Below are 19,361 nucleotides of genomic sequence, written 5' to 3'. Positions count from 1 at the left end.
GAAGGGCAGGATGCTATATGGGGAGATGGCTAAAAGAGTGAGAAGAATGCTTCTTGCTTGTCTTTGTTCCCTGACAGCTTTCTGAGATTGGCAGCATCTATTTCTTCTGCAAAACAGCTAAGAGGAAGATGTTCCAAATAAAAATAGGGACTGGTGATGATAAGTCAGTGAGGTACCATGATGCAAAAATCCCACAGTCTCCTGAGGTGGAGACTCCAAATCCACAGTCTCCAGTGCCTGTGGCAGAATGAGGCAGCAATCTCTCATCTCTGATGCTGACCCCCCTGCAACTGCTTTCTTCCCACTCCACATGTCTTTTGAGGAATCAAATGGACATTGATCCCTCCTGATCCCTCCACACATAAGGATGGCAAAGGGAACCTAGAGTGGAGTTCCCAGGCAAGCAAGAGGTGGGGAATAAGGGGCAGAGTAGCCAGGAGAGAGCTGTAGCCTTACCTGCGGTAGTGCATCTAATGCTGGTTTTTATGTGCATGTTACTCAGAAGGGCCCTTTGGCATACACAGTTCCTGTGATTAAGTCAGTACTAAGAGTTATCTGTGAGCACACAGTCTGTGGGATCACAGGCCTCAAATTACTTAAAGCAGAATGAAGAGATGCCAGAGGTCAGAGCTGACTCTACTGGAGGTTGGGCACTGGCTCCATCAATTTTCTTTTCCTGTTTTTTTTGCTCAGGCTGGTTTTTTTGTTTTTTTTTTTTTTTTTTGTGGCACACAAATACAGACAGAAGTACCTAAAAGGACTCGAAGATCCCTTTGGAAAGTGACCAGCACTGGAAAGATGCCCCAGGAAATGTATAGGGTTTGCATTTTACAGGGAGCTGGAATGGGGTAATCCTGAGAGTACAAGATGTTTTCTTTTTACAAACCACTTCAAGAAAAAAGAGGAAAAGTAACGTTAGGAGTAGTGCTTGTTTTGGTCAAATGCACTCCGAAAGCACATAGATTTCTTCACAAGCGTTACTGGCTGGAAATCAAGCCTCACTGTGGAAACACTGACAGGGCCTTAAACAGCAGAGCTGCAGAAAGACTGCAGTTTTGTTTCAGGCCTGGTAGAAAATACAAGTTGCTTCCTTTCCCAAAATAGCAAACTGGCACTGGTTGCTTTATATGAGAAATGCCAGGGGTGGTTTCTGACCAGCTCCCAGTGCGGCAGTAAAGATGACTAAGCTTGTATAAACTTTTAAGTCATATTTGTCACCACAGCAAAGCTAGTGGGAGCTCCACCCTGTTCATGCAGAGATCTTGTGCACTGTTAATCAAGATTATTTTAATATTTTCAGAAACATTTTCAGTAGAAACCTCTTCCCTTTCATTGCAAAGAGAGGATCAGAATGGTCTGCTAGCTTTTTCCGTATCTGTAGTCTTCATGATTGTATGCAGAAGACTCTTGGATTATGTTCTTTGCAGATCTTTGTGATATAAAAACTGCTGCAGAAATGAAAGGGGTTCTCTCATCATCAAAGGGCTCCAAAATACTCATTTAAGCTCATCTAATAACACTGTCTTCTCTCTGCTTTGTACATGCTTAATGCATATGCGAGTTGGAAAAGGCAGTACAGGAGATGGGAGAGAAACAGAGTTGGGGGAGGAGAGGCGACTCAGTCTTTACTTGAGCTGCAGCTGTCCTCTCTAGCTCAGTGGCATGAGTGGGAAGCAATGATCTGTGGGACAGAGGAGGAGCAGCAGTGAATTTCAACATTCATTTCTATTTCTGACACATTTGCTATAAACTGTGAGATGGACTCCTGATTCCTATGAGTTTAGAAGCAAGGAGAATAATTTATTTTAGTTTTCTTTGTATCTGTTCTCCTTTTAGAGACACACTCCACCCCCTAAAAAGAAAAAAAAGTGAGCTAAAGTCCTGCTCTCTCACCAGGCCAAGTAGCAGACAGAGACTAGAAAAACAGACCAAGAGAAGTCTGCCTCACCAGAGAGAGTAGGAAACCTTATCACTAACTATTGGAGAGGACCTTTTACACCAGTGTTAATTGTTTCTAGCCTGATTGTTTGTCAGGAACAGCTCAAGTGATTGGCTTGAGAATAGTGGAGAGGGTTGGAGTTACCTTAAATTGTGTTTTCATTCCATTTATGTTCCTGATCTCTCTCCTTCCTTATAAGCAGCCTTGAATGCCAGGTCAAAAGGTGGAGCAAGAGGGAGTATCATAAAACCCAGAGCCTGTAAAACCTTCTGGGTTGGAAAAGAGTCTGAAAGTCACTGACTGAGATAATACAAAGAAGAAAATAGGTGCCAAAGCTCTGATAATTTCTTTTAAGTGGAGGAGTACTGGTCTGCTGCCTCAGTGGGCCAGAATTCTGTTTCCTTAAGCTCTACCTGTTTATTAGACTAACATTGCTTCTTTGAAAGCTTGGATGATAAGGCTCAACAATGTGATCAAGCCTTAGAAGCCTTTTGCATGCCAGGACTCTGCCAGTAAGGACATCTGACTCATTTTCATGTACAACTATGTAGAGGTTCATCCAAATCACAGACCATTAACCTAACATCTATTTTAATGACAGGTTTGCTTGCTCTGTCATGGCATAATGGAATTACTTACATCATTAGAGATGATTCTTCCTTAGCTGCCAGTAAAGCACAGTCAAGTGCTGAGGGTGAGGGAGGGAGGGTGAAGATGAAGGAGGTGCTTCAGGGACCTGTTACCTGTTCTTGTTTTCTCTTAAACAATTTGGAGAGGGCCATCCTAAATTGTAATAAACCCATTCAAACTTAACATTTAATCTTTCGTAATTGTGTTTGAAGAAGAAATCTCTCAGGGAATTGCATTAATTTCTCTGTTGTTTGCCAAGCATAGATAATATTCTTTTATTCATAACTGTATTGCTTATCTTCCTTCCCTGGCAGCTTATTCAGATTGGCAACATGTCTAGTTCTTCTATAGACAGTTTACAGACAAAAGTACATATATTCTGGGAGCAAATAGTAGACCAGAATGGAAACCTCCATGCTGGCTAACTTATTTCTTGACTCACAGGGCGCTTTCTATAATGCACCTTTTCTCTAGTAGAGAGATGTTAAGAAGTTACAGCTGATACCAAGTCCTATAGGGTGCTTCACTTTGTGGGAGGGGTAAGAGGGGAATGTAAATATTTTTCAAGCAGATTGCCATGAGGCAATTGTCTTTTTCTATTGTCTTTCAAAATGTTATCTGGTTGGCATTCAGGCAGTACTGTGTAGCCTGGTCAAGGTTTTGCTGCCTGCCTTGAACAGGACAAGGTGAAACCTGCACAGAAAACATTGATATTAAGCAACCTTTTTGTCTCGAGATTCTAGTTTGAAGGTGCCCCAGATCGTGAGCCCATGTCAAGCAGTACAATTTGGAGCAGCGTCTTTGACTTTTTCTCGAGGCTCAAAACTGAGAATTAAGTTCTGATAACTGGGTGCATCTGCTCTGCCTGTGCTGTGTGAAACAGCTAGTGTCACCCATGATTGACTGAGTAGCTGTTTATGCCAAATTCCAGTGGACAATGAGCCACTGTGTACACCAGATCCAGCAGCATGGCTTTTCCATTTAAAATCAGAGAGGAGAAATATGGTCTGTTTACTGTTGACAGTCTTCTATTTCCTGACTGGTGTTTTCTGCATTGCCTAGGTGGCCAGAGACAACCTCCTTATGGGACGTCCTGGGTTCCTGTGGCGTTGGGCATTCTCACAGCTCTGGTCACAGCTGTTGCCCTGGCTCTTATTCTCCTTCGAAAAAGAAGAAAGGAAACTCGGTTTGGGTAAGGGAGGTTCACCTCGTGCTGGTTAGAGGTATCTTTGGTTTCTCCATTAATGTAGTTTCTGACATGGTTTATTTTTCAGAAGTCATTGTAGATTGAGTGCTTTTGGCACTTTCTTTGGATAACTGTTTTTTGTTGGGGTTTTTTTGAGGGGGGAAGGGGAGTCACTCTGGATTAGAGTCCATCAGGAAAGTGCTTTAGCTTTTCCTCAAAACGAGAACGCTGAAAATACAGTAAAAAATGTTATGTCAATAGCTGGCCTTTATTAGAATATAGAAATATAAACTAGATTAAGGTCATGATCTAAATCCTTGACATTAGTGTTTAAGAGATTTTAAGAGAAAAGTTACCCACAGATGAATCAATTTCTGTTTTCTTATGGGCTGGGCCTTTTATCCCATGCTGATTTTCAGTCTAGCAGCTGCTCATAACTTCCAGAACTCTCTGGATGCTCCGGGAATGTCTCCTTTCCATCACCTGTGGCACTTGTCTGTGGGTTGCTTCCTGCTGCAAGGAAGGTTCCCAGTCTTTTCAGTCTCCCAGACTTCCCACTCACAGCAGCACATCTGTTTATGTGACTCTTGAAACCTGCTCCAACCTGCAGCTTCTCCCAGGCACTCAGGACAAGTGATTTTCTTTTGGAAGGCTCCCATCAACAAGACAGCATAGCCCCATCATTCCTCCTCTCCAGCTATACTCTCTTCAGCAAAGCAGTCTGTAGTATCTCTATGGCAAGGGGGGAGAAATCATCTGTACTGTCAACATACCCTTTTCAAAGTGAACAGCCCATGTAATCATGACCTCGTGTGTCTTTTCTGCCTTCTAGCCATGCCTTTGGCAGTGTGGTTGGCAGAGTGGATCCAGCAGTCCATTTCAGAGCTGCCAGATCTTTCAACAGGGAGGGCCCAGAACTCATTGAAGCAACTTGTAAGTAAAATGACTGGAGCAGTTCTGCCTGAGAAGCTGTGCTCATGCATGTACTCAGCTCTCTGGTTTCCCTGAAACTGATGTATTTGCATCAAGAACATGGGATTAATTTACAAGGAAGTTCGGTTACTGTGGATGGCAGAGGGGAAAGGCCAGAACTGCTGTTGCCATACCAATCACAGCACTAATTACAGCTACAGTCATTGTGTACGTTAATGCAAAGTATAAATCCACCACTCCCCTGCCCCAGTTTCACACCACAGGGACTCCTTCAACTGTAACACTAGGCAACAGTAAGGCAAACGTGGCCAACAACATTAACGGTGCACTTGAAGCTCAGTGTGCTATGAGCATGAACCAATTCATCAGCCTTGGAAGGCCAGGAATTGGTAACTTCTCTAAGAGGTGGCTGAGTCCCAGGAATGGCCAGATTTAAGATGATCCATTTCTGTCTCCTAGTTCAGCAAGGGTGTGCCTCTGTAGCAGCACTGCATGGCTGGCGTAGGAGGATGCTTCAGCTGTCCTTTGACTTTGTTCCCCTGGGTTTTGAAGTCTCTCCATTAAATCTAGTGACTATAAACCACTGGCCATCGTGTTACTCTCTCAGCCAGGTGCTGAGAGCCAATCATACAAGACTGGTGCAGCTCTGTCAGCTGAAATGAAGCTGTATGAACCAGTGTCTTATCCGTGTCCCTTCTATTTGAATTTTGCCTTCTCAGTGTTATTTACAATAGTTCTGTGTTCCTGTTGCTCTTGATGTGTTTAAGGGTGGTGTTATCACACCCTTTCCCTTTCAGTAGTGTTTGTGCTTTTTCGTGTCATTATTGGCCTCATGTCTGTGGCTATGCTGGAGGGCATGGAAGGGAACCTATCTTTTTTTGCTTTTCTTGCTTAGGGTATGGGAGTCAGATTGGAGATGGATATTAGAACTGGTGACTTTTGATGTATGACAGAATATTTAAGTAACCCTTATTTGAATCTTCCATTGTTTGTTGTTTTGTTTTTTTTTTTTCGCCCTAGTGGAGAGTGTAGGGATCAGTGATGAGCTGAAGACGAAACTCAAAGATGTCCTAATCCAGGAACAGCAGTTCACCTTGGGAAGAATGCTGGGCAAGGGTAAGAACCAAAAGTGAACAAGGCTTTACATTGCAAGTCCTACTTGTGCTACCTTTACTGTTGAGCAGGGAGAAACAATTTTAAGCAGTCTGTTTTCTCTCCTTCTGCCTGTAGACAGTAATTTAAATGGAACTTTCCTTTCCACTGGGATAAAATTTTTCAAAGGTTTAGCATGACTAAGAGGATATTGGCTAAGCCATTCCTATAATATGGCTCTACAGAGTCATGAACTGCAGTCTGTGCTCTGCTTTCGAAGGTACTGGTGATTCACTGGCATGTGAATTCCTTTCAGAGATTTAAACAAAGAAATATGCAATTAAACTTCTGCTCTTTCTACTAAAAGAGTGGTACTATAGAAATCCTTCCATTTACATAAGCATGCATTAAGTCTTAAATGGGCTGAGACAAAGATGATCTATTCCATGCTCCCAACCCCTCAGAAAAAAATGTTGACTCACATATTCTCAACATCTGGGGTTATTTGACCCCAGATTTTAATTTGGTCTTTTATAGGGGCACATTTGGAACTAGCATTTAGGTCCTTAGGAGTAGTTCTGCCTGTGGATGTCTATCTGGATATCCCACACAGGTGGTCCCAATCTTTCTCTGAAGTTTTCAGGTCAGGAGGGATGAATGGAGTAAAGGTGGGATGCTTCTCACTTAACTCTAGCTAAAAGATTGCCCCAGAAACTCTGTGTGAAAAATGGGTTTGAATTTAGATTTCCCAAATGGCAAGCCAGTGTGCTCACTGGTGAGTCATCCTTCCCCATTTCTGAGGCTGAAGGCAATCTCCTAATCAGTGAAAACATATAATGATAAGGCTTGTAATTAAGAGAGAAGCATAAGTCAAGGCTTATAACCAAAAGGAAACTGAAGTCTTTTGTCTTTTTCTTGCTAAGACTAGTTGTATTGCAGTTTTCTTTGACCCTTTCCCACCGGGAACATTCTTCCGCTCCATGCCTCCTAGAACAAATGTGTTTCTTCCAGAGCAGGAAGATCACCTTCCTGCAGAAGTGGTCTTGGAGGGCTTAACAATGCTAAGCAATTAAACAGCTGTGTCATCTGTGAGTGTCAGCTCTTGACCAGTGTCTGTCATCTCGCTTCAACCCTTCTGGACTGTCCCCATGACAGGTGACACACTGGAATTTGGTTGTAGTGAGGCCCCTTGGGATGGCTTTGGTGGGAGGGTGCTAGTTGGCAAGGATCTGGTCTGGCTTGCCAACCCTATTCCCCCAACTCCATGTTCAGTATGCAGGTTGTAAGACGGCATGACTGCATTATCTTGGGCTGTGCTGACTCTACAGCTGAGCAACAGCTCCAGAGTATGGAAGGAAGCAGTGCAAAAACGCCTTTAGTCCTTCCCTTTTTCCTCTTTTGTGGTCAGATCCACTTCTCATGGTTATTGTGAAATAAGCACATGCCATGGAGTAGTGAAGGGCAGTGCTGAAAGGTTAGTGGAAAAAGATTTGGGGTGGGTGTCTTGAGTGCCATGTTTTGCTTCCCTCTTTTCATACCAGAGTTCCTCATGCTAATGGATTTTGGGTGGGGTAAGCAGTTACTAAATTTGGGAGAGCAAATCTCGAGCCAAAGTGAATGCAAAGAGGCTGTTTGGCTGTGGTGGAAGGCCGCTTCAGGCTAAAATCATTTCAAGAGGGTTTAGCCAGTTGCATTTTCTCTTATCTCCCCTTCCTCCTGTGAATTAGCATATCACACACACACATCAGTACGTGTTCTATGTTTTGTCTGGTCAGTGGTGATTCATAGAAGTCATTCCCTGAATTTTGAGAGGTAAGGCCTGATTGTGTCTCAAATGGTTGAGTGCTGTCACCATCACTCAGCTATGGATGGCTGTCAGCACTGAGAGCTTCCTCAGCCAACCCATCCACTCACTACTCCAGCTAACAGTCCACTCTCTGAGCAGAGCCTCGCTCCGACTCATCCCTCATGATATGGCTTCTCCAGAAATGTCTGTCTGGGATCCCAGCTTATACTCTGACTCTGCACTGTCCATCTGGTAGGGGATTGCTATCTTTCCCTCATGTTTTGCTTTGCCAGCACAGCGGTCTCTGTCTACTAGCAATGCTGCCTCCTCAAGGCACATACATGCTGAAAGCTGCTGGCTTGGAACTGCAGAATGGAAAATGGAGCTGGTAGCTGCATTTCTTACGATTATTCAGCTTCTTTGCCATTGACCCCTGGAGTAAACCTGCTATGAATCACATTTTATTCACAAGAAGCTGTTTCCTCACTGCCTACTCTGGTCATTTCACAGGGGAGTTTGGGTCAGTTCGAGAGGCACTACTGAAGCTAGATGATGGCTCTTTCCAGAAAGTGGCAGTGAAGATGCTGAAAGGTAGGTGGGAGATCTGCCCTGTTCTCCAGCAAGCATTCCCTGATACCTCTCTGAGCTTCCTACGTAGCCGTGCTACTCATGTTGTCTCCCATCCCTTTCAGGTTGGCCTTTTTGTAGTGGAAGCTCTTTAGGGAAGCACCTATCTCACCTTAGTTGCTTGTACAACACTTAGCATGTGGTTGTTTAGCCTGCACAAGAGGAGGCTCAGGGGAGACCTTAATGCTGTCTACAACTACCTGAAGGGTGGTTGTAGCCAGGTGGGGGTTGGTCTCTTCTCCCAGACAACCAGCAACAGAACAAGAGGACACAGTCTCAAGCTGTGCAGGGGGAGGTTTAGGCTTGATCTTAGAAGCTCTTCACAGAAAGAGATTGCCCATTGGAATGAGCTGCCCAGGGAGGTGGTGGAGTTGACATCCCTGGAGGTGTTTAAGAGAAGACTGGATAAGGCACTTAGTGCCATGCTCTAGTTGATTAGTTAGGGTTGGGTGAGCGGTTGGACTTGATGATCTTGGAGGTGTCTTCCAACCTGGCTGATTGTGTGAGTGCAACCAAAATCAAGTCATAGCTACAGCTTCCTCTGTGTGTAGAGGATCTCATTTGGTTGCTTGATTCAACACAGCACTACATCATGTGGCACAGACAGCTCAGACAGATCTGCTTTGCCCTAATAATTCAGCAGTGAAAGACAGGATTCCTCCAAACATATATCCCAGAATAAACAGAAGAGTGTTTGTTTGGGCTGAATGCAGCGACAAGCTAACTCATCTCAGCTAGGCAGATTTGACTAAGTAGTCTAACTCCCTTCTGGTTTGTTGCTTGATGACTGTACATAACAAGGACAACAAACACATTCATCAGGCAGAAAAGCAGTTACCAGATAGGTGCAAGCCAAAGCAAGCATGTGCATGTATTTGTATATGTATATATGTCTTAAGCTATGTTACTTCCCTCCTGTTGCCTGTAAGGCAAAAATTAATCACGAGTGGTGTAAAGCAGTCACACTCACTTATCTCTGGAGCTGAGATTGGCTGCCACAGAATACCAGTTTGTGCTAAGTAGACTAGTACCACATTAGTGTTAAGTTGCATCATTTTACCACTTTCAACAATAACACTAATTAATTTGCAAGCTTCTCTGTAGTCAGACTGTCTACCTTCAGGCAGCTGACTTGAGAACTCACTGTCACCCTCCAGAGGCACCTCTGGTAAAAAGGGAACCTACTTTTATCTGAGCCATATTGATATTACTTGCCTAGGGCAAGTCATGTGAATACTCCCTTACACTCTTGAGTGTGATCTTACAGCAAGACTGGAGGACTCCTAAATTCAGCAGCAGCAGTGGGGGATTTCCTCCACTGGGCTAATTCTTGATTATATCGCTAGGCTTCCATAAATCTGGGCTAAGAGAAAGGAGAAACGATTTACTTAAAATTTATGCTGTTGTACATGACTGCTGAATTTGGTCCAAGCTCTCACGTAGTGTGGTTGTTCAAGAAATCGTAACTCTAGCACCTTTAGAAGACTCAATCATACTAAGAGATGTAAAAGTTTTGATCTTTCATGCCATCCCTACCAGGGACGAATTAGGGTCTACCATGCCAGCCATGGGGTCTAGGTACTCTCCTCAGTTTCAACATTTCCTTTAATTTTTCATGACTCCTCGTCTCCTGGACATGTAGTGTAGGTATTTTTAGCTAATTCATTCTCCCATCTCTAACTCAAACACGCATGGCTTCCAAGGAAAGTTGTTACTGAGAAAGGAGCTGCTAACCAGTAGGTCTTTCCTCTGCCCAGCACCAATTTAACAACTCTTCCTGCTGTGTGCTTACTGCTGCCCATCCCAGGAGAAAGCATCAGGCTCTGTTTTGTTGTCAACTGGCTCACCTAGCTGTCAGTCTGAGAGGATCTGCTGTGCCACTAAGAGCAAGTTTCTGATTATCAGTATCTGTGAAGTCACCTACAGAGGAAGAAAACTTACAGTTGTTTTTTTTCCAGCGGACATCTTTACTTCGACTGACATCGAGGAGTTCCTGCGAGAGGCTGCCTGTATGAAGGAGTTTGACCACCCACATGTCACTAAATTAATTGGTAAGCCAGTGCTGCTGCTTGTGCCACAGGGCACCTCCTGTTCCTGCACAATCCCACATGTCCTCACATGCTTATGCCCGCTGGTGTCCCACAGCAGTGATACTGCAGTCACCTCTGTGCTGCCTGGAGTCCTGCAGTACATCAGCATTGCTCCTCCCTGGGCATAAAGGGAGTTGGGTGTGTGTAAGTGCTCAAGACACTTGCCCTTGCATGCCAATAATAACCATTTTCTGATTAAGCTATTTCTTTGGTGTTTGCAAATACATCAGGGAGCATTTGGCTGGCTGAGATACGGCTAAACTGCTGTCAAGTGTGGACAGGTGGGGGTTGGTAGACAAAGAGAGGGAGGGAAGATTGTGCTTTTCCTAAATACTGAGTAGGAAGCAAGACATTTGTGGGTGGGAGCTATGGAACCTGAGTAATTTCCAGAATGTGGATATTGCTCTGCAGAGCCTGAGGTTTGGGGCTGTCTCCTGTGGAGCGATCATAGAAACATTTATAACCTGCAAGGAAAGCTGACAAACACATAGTACTGCCCCTGAAGTAAACAGGGTTAGAGGTATTTTAACATCTCCTGGCATGAAGCCATGCAGAAGAACTTGGAGCATGGAACCTACCTGTCCAAGCTGCGCCTTTTCCTTCATGTTTGAAAGGGAAAGGTACAGCAGCCTGTAAGATGGCTCTGGGGACTCTGTTTGCTACAACTCCTTTGCTGTGTTTGTCCTCATCAGGAGTCAGCCTGCGGAGCCGTCCCAAGGGCCGTCTCCCAATCCCCATGGTGATCCTGCCCTTCATGAAGCACGGAGACCTTCATGCTTTTCTGCTGATGTCACGGATTGGGGAAAACCCTTTTGTAAGTTTGTCTTACCATAGAATTCCTTCTGGGAGAGTATGGATTTTCGGAGAGTGTACTTAGACCATGTCAGGCTTGGTCTACAAAAGCATTGGCAGATGGTCTGATTTTTAATACCAGAGAAAGTTGAGATGTGATGTTAAAATATGTAATGCCATGCATGTTGAGGAACATCTCCATTCTGTATCCCTTGTCCCTGCTCAGTAAGCTAGCAGCAAATCTTGCAGTTTTGCCGCACATGCTTGAAAGGGTGCAGGATTAGGACTCAAACTGTTATTTCTTTCAGAACTTGCCTGTTCAGACACTCCTCAAGTTTATGATTGACATTGCCAGTGGGATGGAGTACTTGAGCTCAAAAAATTTCATACACAGGGACCTTGCAGCTCGGAACTGCATGTAAGTGACCCATGGAATTTTTTGAAGAAAAGCAAGACCAGAGTGGGTGAGAGAGGGATGAGAAGCCTTTTGTGTGACAGAAGTGGGGAGAGGTCCTGTCTGAAGATGCTGAGCCTTGCATATAAGTGACAATAGGCATAGGAGATCCGTGACCATGGGGGTGGTGGTGTGTGGAGTGGTTCCTAATGTTTACTGACCTTCCAAATAGACCTTATTTATAAGGAACTTTTCCACCATGTATAGTTTGGGCAAGGTGACTAGAATATGTGTTTGAAATTAGTCACTGTAATGGCTGTGTGTCAGCATGGGCTTGTTTGTTCCACAACATGATGTAACCAACTGGAGAGAGTGGTTTTGGCCATGCTGGGAGAAAGGAACTTCCATTGTAGCCTGAAGTCTGTACTTCCTGTATCTATTTGGTGGACTTAATTATCAGAATATAAGAAAAGTAGAATATTCCTGAATGCTTGTGGAGAATTACCTTTAGAAATAATTGCCTGGAGAACACACTGTATGATCCCACATCACTGTTCTTGTACCCAAACTGCCTTGCCTGCTTTGAAGGGAAGAAAAGTCCTTTTTTATCCTTTCCATTCTGCCACTTCCCTGAGAATGAAGTAAGGAACAAACCATTCCGGCAGACGGGAGTCTGGCTCTGAACAAAACCACGACAACCAGTGAAATCCACAACCAGGCACAGATTTCCAAAGGCATTTGAATGTCCAGATGTACAGGCAGGAGCTTATAATCATAATGAAAAATGATGAGTTAGCCTGCTTTGACATTTACAAGAAACCCATCCTGATTTCCTATTTTTAACCATCTCAGAAATACAGACCTCCTCCAGAGGAAGCTGAATGCCTATTTCAACAAATCTTTTGCATAAAGCAGAGTCCAGGCCTGGGAGCATGAAGTCTTCACAGGCTTTGCCTGCACTATTTATCCATGTGCCTAGGTTTAATTGGGTGACAAAGCAATTCAGACAATTAACCAGGCCTGGAGAAGAAGATATTGCAGATCTAGTTTGAGCAGTTCTAACAAGCAGTCTAGGCAAGCAGCCCAGTTTGTTTGGTGGGTTGTTTGTTTTTGTTTTTGGTTTTTTTTTTGGATTGCCATACACAGTGCAGGACTTAGTGATAAGCAGTGAGCACTGCAGATGTCCTCTGATAATCTTGGAAACTACAGAAAGTATCAGAGTTTGTGTGTAACAGTAGACCACCTGAACGTTGCCATTTCCTTACTTCTAATTATCTTGCTGTTAGTCTTAAGGACCTAACTGGAGACCACTAAAGTATTTCACATTGGTCATCAAGTAGATGAAGTCATTATCTCTCTGGGTAATCCTGGGTGAACTATTTTACCTTGGTTCTGTGGAAATAACTTCTTGGCTTTTCTTTTGTCTGAGATAGCTCATGAATGCTTTCCTCAGTCATGAAAACTTCTTTCCCTTAGGTTGGATGAGAACATGAATGTGAGTGTTGCAGACTTTGGGCTTTCTAAGAAAATCTACAGTGGAGACTATTACCGTCAGGGCTGTGCCTCCAAGCTGCCAGTGAAGTGGCTTGCTCTGGAAAGCCTGGCAGATAATCTGTACACGACACACAGTGATGTGGTGAGTTTTGCTCTGATGCTTTGGGGACCACTTGTTTTCCTGCTGAAGTGAAAGAGTCCTTCTGTATTCACTGGGGGTGGGAAAAGGCCCTGGTGATGGGAAAGGGAGTTTGTCTTGTGTTTGAGGGACAGTGCTACTTCTGCCTTCAGTGATGTTAGAACTCAAGACTGATAACGTGTGAGCGGTTTATGTCAAAAGACATGAACCCTTTTCCTATTGTCCTTTCAGTCCTTCATTTTTTTAGTGTTTATCTCCATCCTCTCCTTCACCTTTCCCCTTCCTCCTCCTCTTCCTTTTCCTCTCTTTATGCAGTGTATTTGTTTTTTACCCTTTCTTGTCTGCATGACAATTTGAAAGTGATACTTGCAATGAATGTAACCCACATGCTCATGTACAAGTGCAGCAGAGGTACTCTGTCCTACAAAAAACACTGGTGGAACTTCATGGATTATGAGTGTATCAGTGCTTAGACACCTCTCCCCATAATTTCAGCCCTGAGGAATGAGGCTAAACACATTCATCTGAAGTTTTTGCTTCCTTTCTCCCTTCCCCCCCCCCCTTTCTGATACCTTCTACCCTCTTCCCTTGTGCCTTTTGATCTGGTTTCATGCTGGTTTTGTCCTTCAGGCCTATGGAATTGTCTTCCCAGTTATCCAGTGTCCCTGAAGAGATCACCAAGAGTGCCTTGCATCTTGGGTTTTCTCTTGCCCAATGATGGCTGCAACTACTGTAGACTGTGTCTAGTGATTGGTGGTCACTAGTTCAGCCAGTTTGCAATAGACCCTGGACAAGGTTTTGCTTATGAAAATTATTTTTTTGCACCTAACAAACCTTGCTGTTTAGTTTAAATGTACAAGCACAGCTGTTGCAGTGTAGAGCACAAATGGGCATGAGCCACAAAGTGTTGTTTTTTTCCTTGCCCTGCTTGTTGGTTAAACCTTGCTTTCATCTGTCTGTATTTTCCACTTAGTTTGTTAATTTCTTAATGAATTAAGAAACTGATTTGAGCCTCAAACCAAAATCTTCTTATAGTTGTGAACTACAAAACTGCTGCTGCATACCTTCAAGAACCATGGGAGAGGTTTGCAGGTGAAAGACAGCAGTAGCTCACAAATCTTCCCCTGCTTCGTGGCAGGATGGGGCCAAACATGGCCTTCAGCTGTCTCCCAAGATGTGTCAGCATCAGCAGGATCATTTTTTTCTAGATAGATTTTTTTTTTTATATTGTTTGCATTGCAGCTGCTCAGAGGACATTACTCTGAACTGGGAGGATTGGCACAGTTTGAGCATACTGAAACCCCACCCCAATGAGCAGGGAACTGTTTGTTCACTTGTTCTGTGTGCTGTTCCCTTTCAGTGGGCGTTTGGGGTGACCATGTGGGAGATTGTGACCCGAGGGCAAACCCCTTATGCTGGCATTGAGAATGCAGAAATCTACAACTACCTCATCAGTGGGAACAGGCTGAAGCAGCCACCGGAGTGCCTGGAAGATGTGTGAGTACTTCCTCACCCTGCTGACACATGATTCCTTGAGAAGTTTGGCTCACTGGAAGGAAACAGGGGCAGTTGGCTGGGATGCTAATCTGAATCTCTCCACTTTCCAATACACAGAGGCATTCATTAGAATGTCTCTGGGTTAGTTACCAGATGCTCTTCACTGGCAGAGCTCCCTGGAACCCATAGTAGCTACATGAGCAGCGAACTTGGCTGAAGAGTTTGAACAGTGTCAACATTAGTAGCTCTTGGCTTTTGTGGAAACTAGAACTGTTTCCAGAAACTCACTGCTCCCTACCTCCTGAGGCCAGTATCTGAGAAAAGAGATGAGTTTCATGGCACATGCAGATAGCTGAATAGAAAAGCAGTCTGGCAAGACTACCAGGAAACTGGATTGCAGAGGCAGTAGCCTCTGTGTGTCTTTCATAGCTTGGCCCACTTTTCAGAATTGGATCTACTCACAGAAATAGCAGAATGAAAGAGAAGAGCAGATAAGAGGATCTAAGGTTCTGTAGGTCAGCATCCTACCTTAAACAACAGGTGGAAACAAAACCAGGGCAGTCTTGGAGGTACTGGTTTCAGACAGTTTCAGGCTTGCAGAAAGAGTTCAGGTACCCCATGGGGCAGCAGGCAGCCACACGCTGCAGCCTGTACTCCTGCCATAGTCCTACAGCCAAGGGGAACTATTCTTGGCCAGCAGGTTATGTGGGATATTTCATCAGGAACCTTTGCTCATAGATGTAACTATGAGCACTGACTTCAGTGTGTGTGTACAATAGACAACATAAATCCTCTCTGAGGGATTATTTAATGTGGTTTCCCTTCTGTAGCCTTCTTTCCACACAGGGAGTAATTTGTACTCTTGTTATTAAAGCTGTTAAGTTTTTTATCTTCTCAGCAGTTAATTTTAACTGTTCCTGGGCTTCAGTAAAAACACTGTGATAGCACTGTTTAAATTCATTATTTGTCTGCACCTCAACTGCTGTGAGTCGCTTTGGTTCCAAGTTGTGGAGTTTATGGCCATAGGATGTTACAGATGCCAATAGTACAGAAAGGGATTCAGAAACCAGCTAGGCCTTCAAGAAAAATCCATCAGAAACTACTTAAAATGTACAGCCTTGGCTTCAAGAGGCCTTTGATGTACAGATTATTGAGACCTGAGAGAATATACCAGGAAAAAAATCTCACCACGTGCTCACTCGTGGTTTTCCCCAAGTGTCTGCTACTGGCTACTGTCAGAGGCAGGGTAGTGAGGCAAATGGACTTATGGGCTGATTCAGTGCAGCCATGAGTTTTCTACCTTTCTTTCAAAGAAATTTCTGCTGGTGTCCAATGAGGGTAAAAGAAAGTATTTCACCTGGTGCCACAGAGTAGGAAGTTTCTATTCTATCTGGAGGATTTAGAGTTGTTTCTACTGTTTGTGAGGGATGTAAATCAGGAGTAAGTCAACTTGAACATAGAAGCTTCCTGTAAAACTAGTGTGGGATCAACAGGTCTTGTAAAGCTGATACCAGCCAAGGGACACAAGAAGTAAAATAAAAGCCATCGTGAAATGCTTTATTTCCCAGTAAAGGACATATCAGATTTTTTCCATTTATAAGTATAACTGAGGTCCATTTGTCTGTGGTGTTTCTCAGTGCCAGTACTGTGCTTTGTTCCTGTTCCCTGCAGAACTGGCAACAATAAGGCCATAGGAATGCAGCTGCCAGTCTTTTGGGTGATGCACAAAGAGGAGGAGGACAATGGCTCTGGCCAGGCTCCAGCCCTGTGAGCTCCACTGGGAGCCTGGCCGGCGGGAGGCCAGCCAGTGTGAACCCTGAGCTGCAAAAGCAGCTGCAGGGGAGCAGAACTCCCATCCCTTGCCTGAGCACAGGTCATTGGAGCCAGCAACATTTCTTCACAATGGCCCTCAGAAAATCGGAGCTGAGGTGGCTGGTGTTTGACCACAGGAGAAACACTACAGGATAGGAGCCTGAGTAACAGCACTGAACATCTCTGCTGCATAGGGATTTGCCTTTGTAGATAGAAAGGCCATTCCAGCATCCCTCTTCCAGCAGTGAAGCTGTTGTCTGTTCCCGCACTGTCCTCTAAACAAACCCTTTTTCTAGTACTGCTGGAAACCTGTTGGGCAGCAAGAGCAGCACACCTCCAATACTGCAGAGTGCTAAGTTAACATGGTGTGAAAGAAGAATATTCTGGAAGTAACTTGCATCTCCCACAGCTGGATCTCTGCTTTCTTTCTTCCTGTGTTTTATCTTGCTCTTGAACTAGAGTTTGGAGGGATGGCTTCAGCCATGGCAGGGGTTGCTGGTATGCTCTTTGTGAATAAGTTCAAAAGCTATCACTGAGTGGTGTCACAATCCTCTTCTAGCTCTCCAGAGACACTGCATCCTTTGACAGGGCTTCTGGATTTTTTCAGTACTGTTTAAATTATTTTGACCAAAATATGAGAATGCCTTTGAAAATGGAAGGAACAAGGAGTTAGATACCCACATTATGTCACCTATGCTAGACTGAAGCTGATAGGTTTTGGGAAAAGTGTCTGTGCTGTTCAAGCTGCACTGCACAGAGCCCCTGTTAGGAGGTGCAGGAGGTGCTGCTCTGTTTCTCAGTGCTCTTGTCTGCCTCTGTTTTGCAGCTATGATCTCATGTGCAGATGTTGGCATCCCGAGCCCAAGCTACGCCCCAGCTTTGGATTGCTTCGGTCGCAGCTGGAAATGATTCGGGGGAGGATGTCCACACTCTCCTGCAGTCAAGATCCTCTCTATGTCAACATTGGGAGGGACAAAGAGGCGTCTGCGAGTGACCCTGCCCTGCACGCCTCCTTTGGAAACACGGACGGTGAAGAGACCATTGCTGCAGCAGCTGCTGCTGTCACAAGTGACTATCGCTACATCATGAGCCCCTTGTGCCTTGGAGATGATGCTGAGGGTGAAAAGCATCCAGATGGGCAGGAAGGGGAGGACAAAAGCCTTCTGTATGAGCTGGAAACAGAAGGAGAGAAAAGTTGTTAGCCTGTACATAGCAGTGACACTCTGCTTCCCTGGGATGGGATGTGTGTAGCCACGGTGCTGTGTCACCTGGGGCTCTAATGCTGGATCTGGAATGGCTTTGAACAGCACTGATCAGAGCTGTTGGGCAGCTTTTGTAGCTCTCACCATCTGTGTTAGCTGCAGTGGCGGACATCTTGAAAGGACTGCAGCCCCAGCAACCCCTTGGATTTGGGGGAGGGGAGCAGTAGAGTTACAAGTTGGTTGCATCCCGCTGAAAGGAGTTCAGAGCTAAGGTGGACAGTCAGTTTATGCTCTGCTCCTTCTCAATGACTGCTGGGGCAGAGCTGAATTCACCTTCTGTTCAGTCAGTGCTTGCTCTTGTGTAGATGTTGTCTTCGATCCTGGCTGCGTGACTTTGGGACTAGTACCTCCAAAAACACTAGTGGGTGCTTACTGTGTCATTCAGGACAAGAGGGCAAAATTCCCCTTGTGTTCACTCAGCAGTACTGCCTAGACTTGTTGCCTACCTCAGTGGTTCTCAAACTGATCTGCAGATCTGCTTCTACCCAGCACTGAATTTGAACAGCTGGCTTATTTTATGCAGTGACACTTGCTGCTTCCTCAGTCCAGGACTCTTCTAAGAGGCTCAGAATTTTTGCTGAGTGATGAAATTAGAGAAAATTAAAATCTAGCATCCCTCTTCACCTCACATACCTCTTTTATGTCTTTCGTTTTATTCTGTTTGATGCCAATTCAGGCCTGATCAGACTTGCAGCTGGCATTAAAATGCAAAGGGAGGGGGAGCAGCTGGCATACGTGAGGACAGAATCCAACTTCAAAGGGATGGAAAGGAAACAGTATAGAGAGGACTTAACAGTAGTATGGGGAAACAGTGCTAATTAATGCTGAGTGCTGCCCTCTGGGAGAGGAAGGAGGTGGAATGGCAGACTTGCTTCAGTTTCAGCAGGAGCAGGATTCAGCATTTGCTTTAAAATAGGATTTGTTTAGTCTTCCTCTTTTAACAGTCCTATGAGTTTTTTGAATAAGCAAGTGCTGTAGCTGCTGTAGGGAAGGTGTGAAATTGGTGTTGCGAAGGTGGAGAGGTGTGTGTGTGTGTGTTGGGGGATCAGCTGGGAAATACCTTTCTGAAGAGAGAGTCTTCATGATGAAAAAGCTTGAGAACCACTGGCCTTCCTATTTAGGAGGTCTTCTGGCACACTGTAAAAGTCACATCAGAACATAGACTACTATCACTGCAGCCTTCCAGACAGGGCAAAATTAATGGTTTTGCTCTTTGGGTTTTGTTTTGTTTTCCAATCAGCATGTCTGACTCACTATAACTGCAAGTGCTTGTGTGGTTTTTAATTATTTAATATTTTACTGTAAATCAACGTTTGTTTCGTGCAGTGGTTCCCAGAAAAGGAAGTGCAGTTACATCTTACTCTACTGATCTTAAGTATTTGCTAGATCTTAATTTCTTTTATTTCCAGAGAGCTGAAAACTTGCCAGTATCACAAGGCTTAGAATTCCATTTTCTTCTTCCTCAGAAATGAGTACCGCAAATGTTGTCAGTTGCTGATTTGTCAAAGGTGAGACCACTCAGTCAAGTGAGATTGCAGACTTGGTATCACAACACTTCACCCTTTGATGCTCATTATTTGCTTAATGTAAAGTTTGGGGCTAACTACGAAATTCAGGTCCAGTTTCAGCCCTTAATGAGAGCACTTCCTAGGGAAGGAGAATTTCAACCTGGGGTTTGTGCATGTGTC

General features: G+C 44.4%; 1 protein-coding gene across 1 annotated transcript in view; it reads left to right on the top strand.

Annotated features, from left to right (window-relative positions):
- The window catches only part of TYRO3 (TYRO3 protein tyrosine kinase), a 41,762-nt gene extending 23,145 nt beyond the window's left edge, over nt 1-18,617 (top strand). Inside the window, exons 10-19 of the mRNA XM_054400019.1 lie at nt 3,632-3,761; nt 4,588-4,688; nt 5,709-5,804; nt 8,077-8,157; nt 10,152-10,244; nt 10,976-11,097; nt 11,384-11,493; nt 12,946-13,105; nt 14,463-14,599; nt 17,238-18,617. Of these exons, the coding sequence (XP_054255994.1) occupies nt 3,632-3,761; nt 4,588-4,688; nt 5,709-5,804; nt 8,077-8,157; nt 10,152-10,244; nt 10,976-11,097; nt 11,384-11,493; nt 12,946-13,105; nt 14,463-14,599; nt 17,238-17,613 (1,406 nt within the window). The 3' untranslated portion in view covers nt 17,614-18,617. The remainder of the gene's footprint in view (nt 1-3,631; nt 3,762-4,587; nt 4,689-5,708; nt 5,805-8,076; nt 8,158-10,151; nt 10,245-10,975; nt 11,098-11,383; nt 11,494-12,945; nt 13,106-14,462; nt 14,600-17,237) is intronic.
- The last annotated feature ends 744 nt before the right edge of the window (nt 18,618-19,361 follow it).

Source organism: Indicator indicator, chromosome 4, assembly GCF_027791375.1.
Source record: "Indicator indicator isolate 239-I01 chromosome 4, UM_Iind_1.1, whole genome shotgun sequence".
In the NCBI taxonomy this organism is placed as follows: domain Eukaryota; kingdom Metazoa; phylum Chordata; class Aves; order Piciformes; family Indicatoridae; genus Indicator; species Indicator indicator.
Note: the sequence above shows the minus strand (reverse complement) of the source record. Positions and strands in the feature narration are given on the sequence as shown.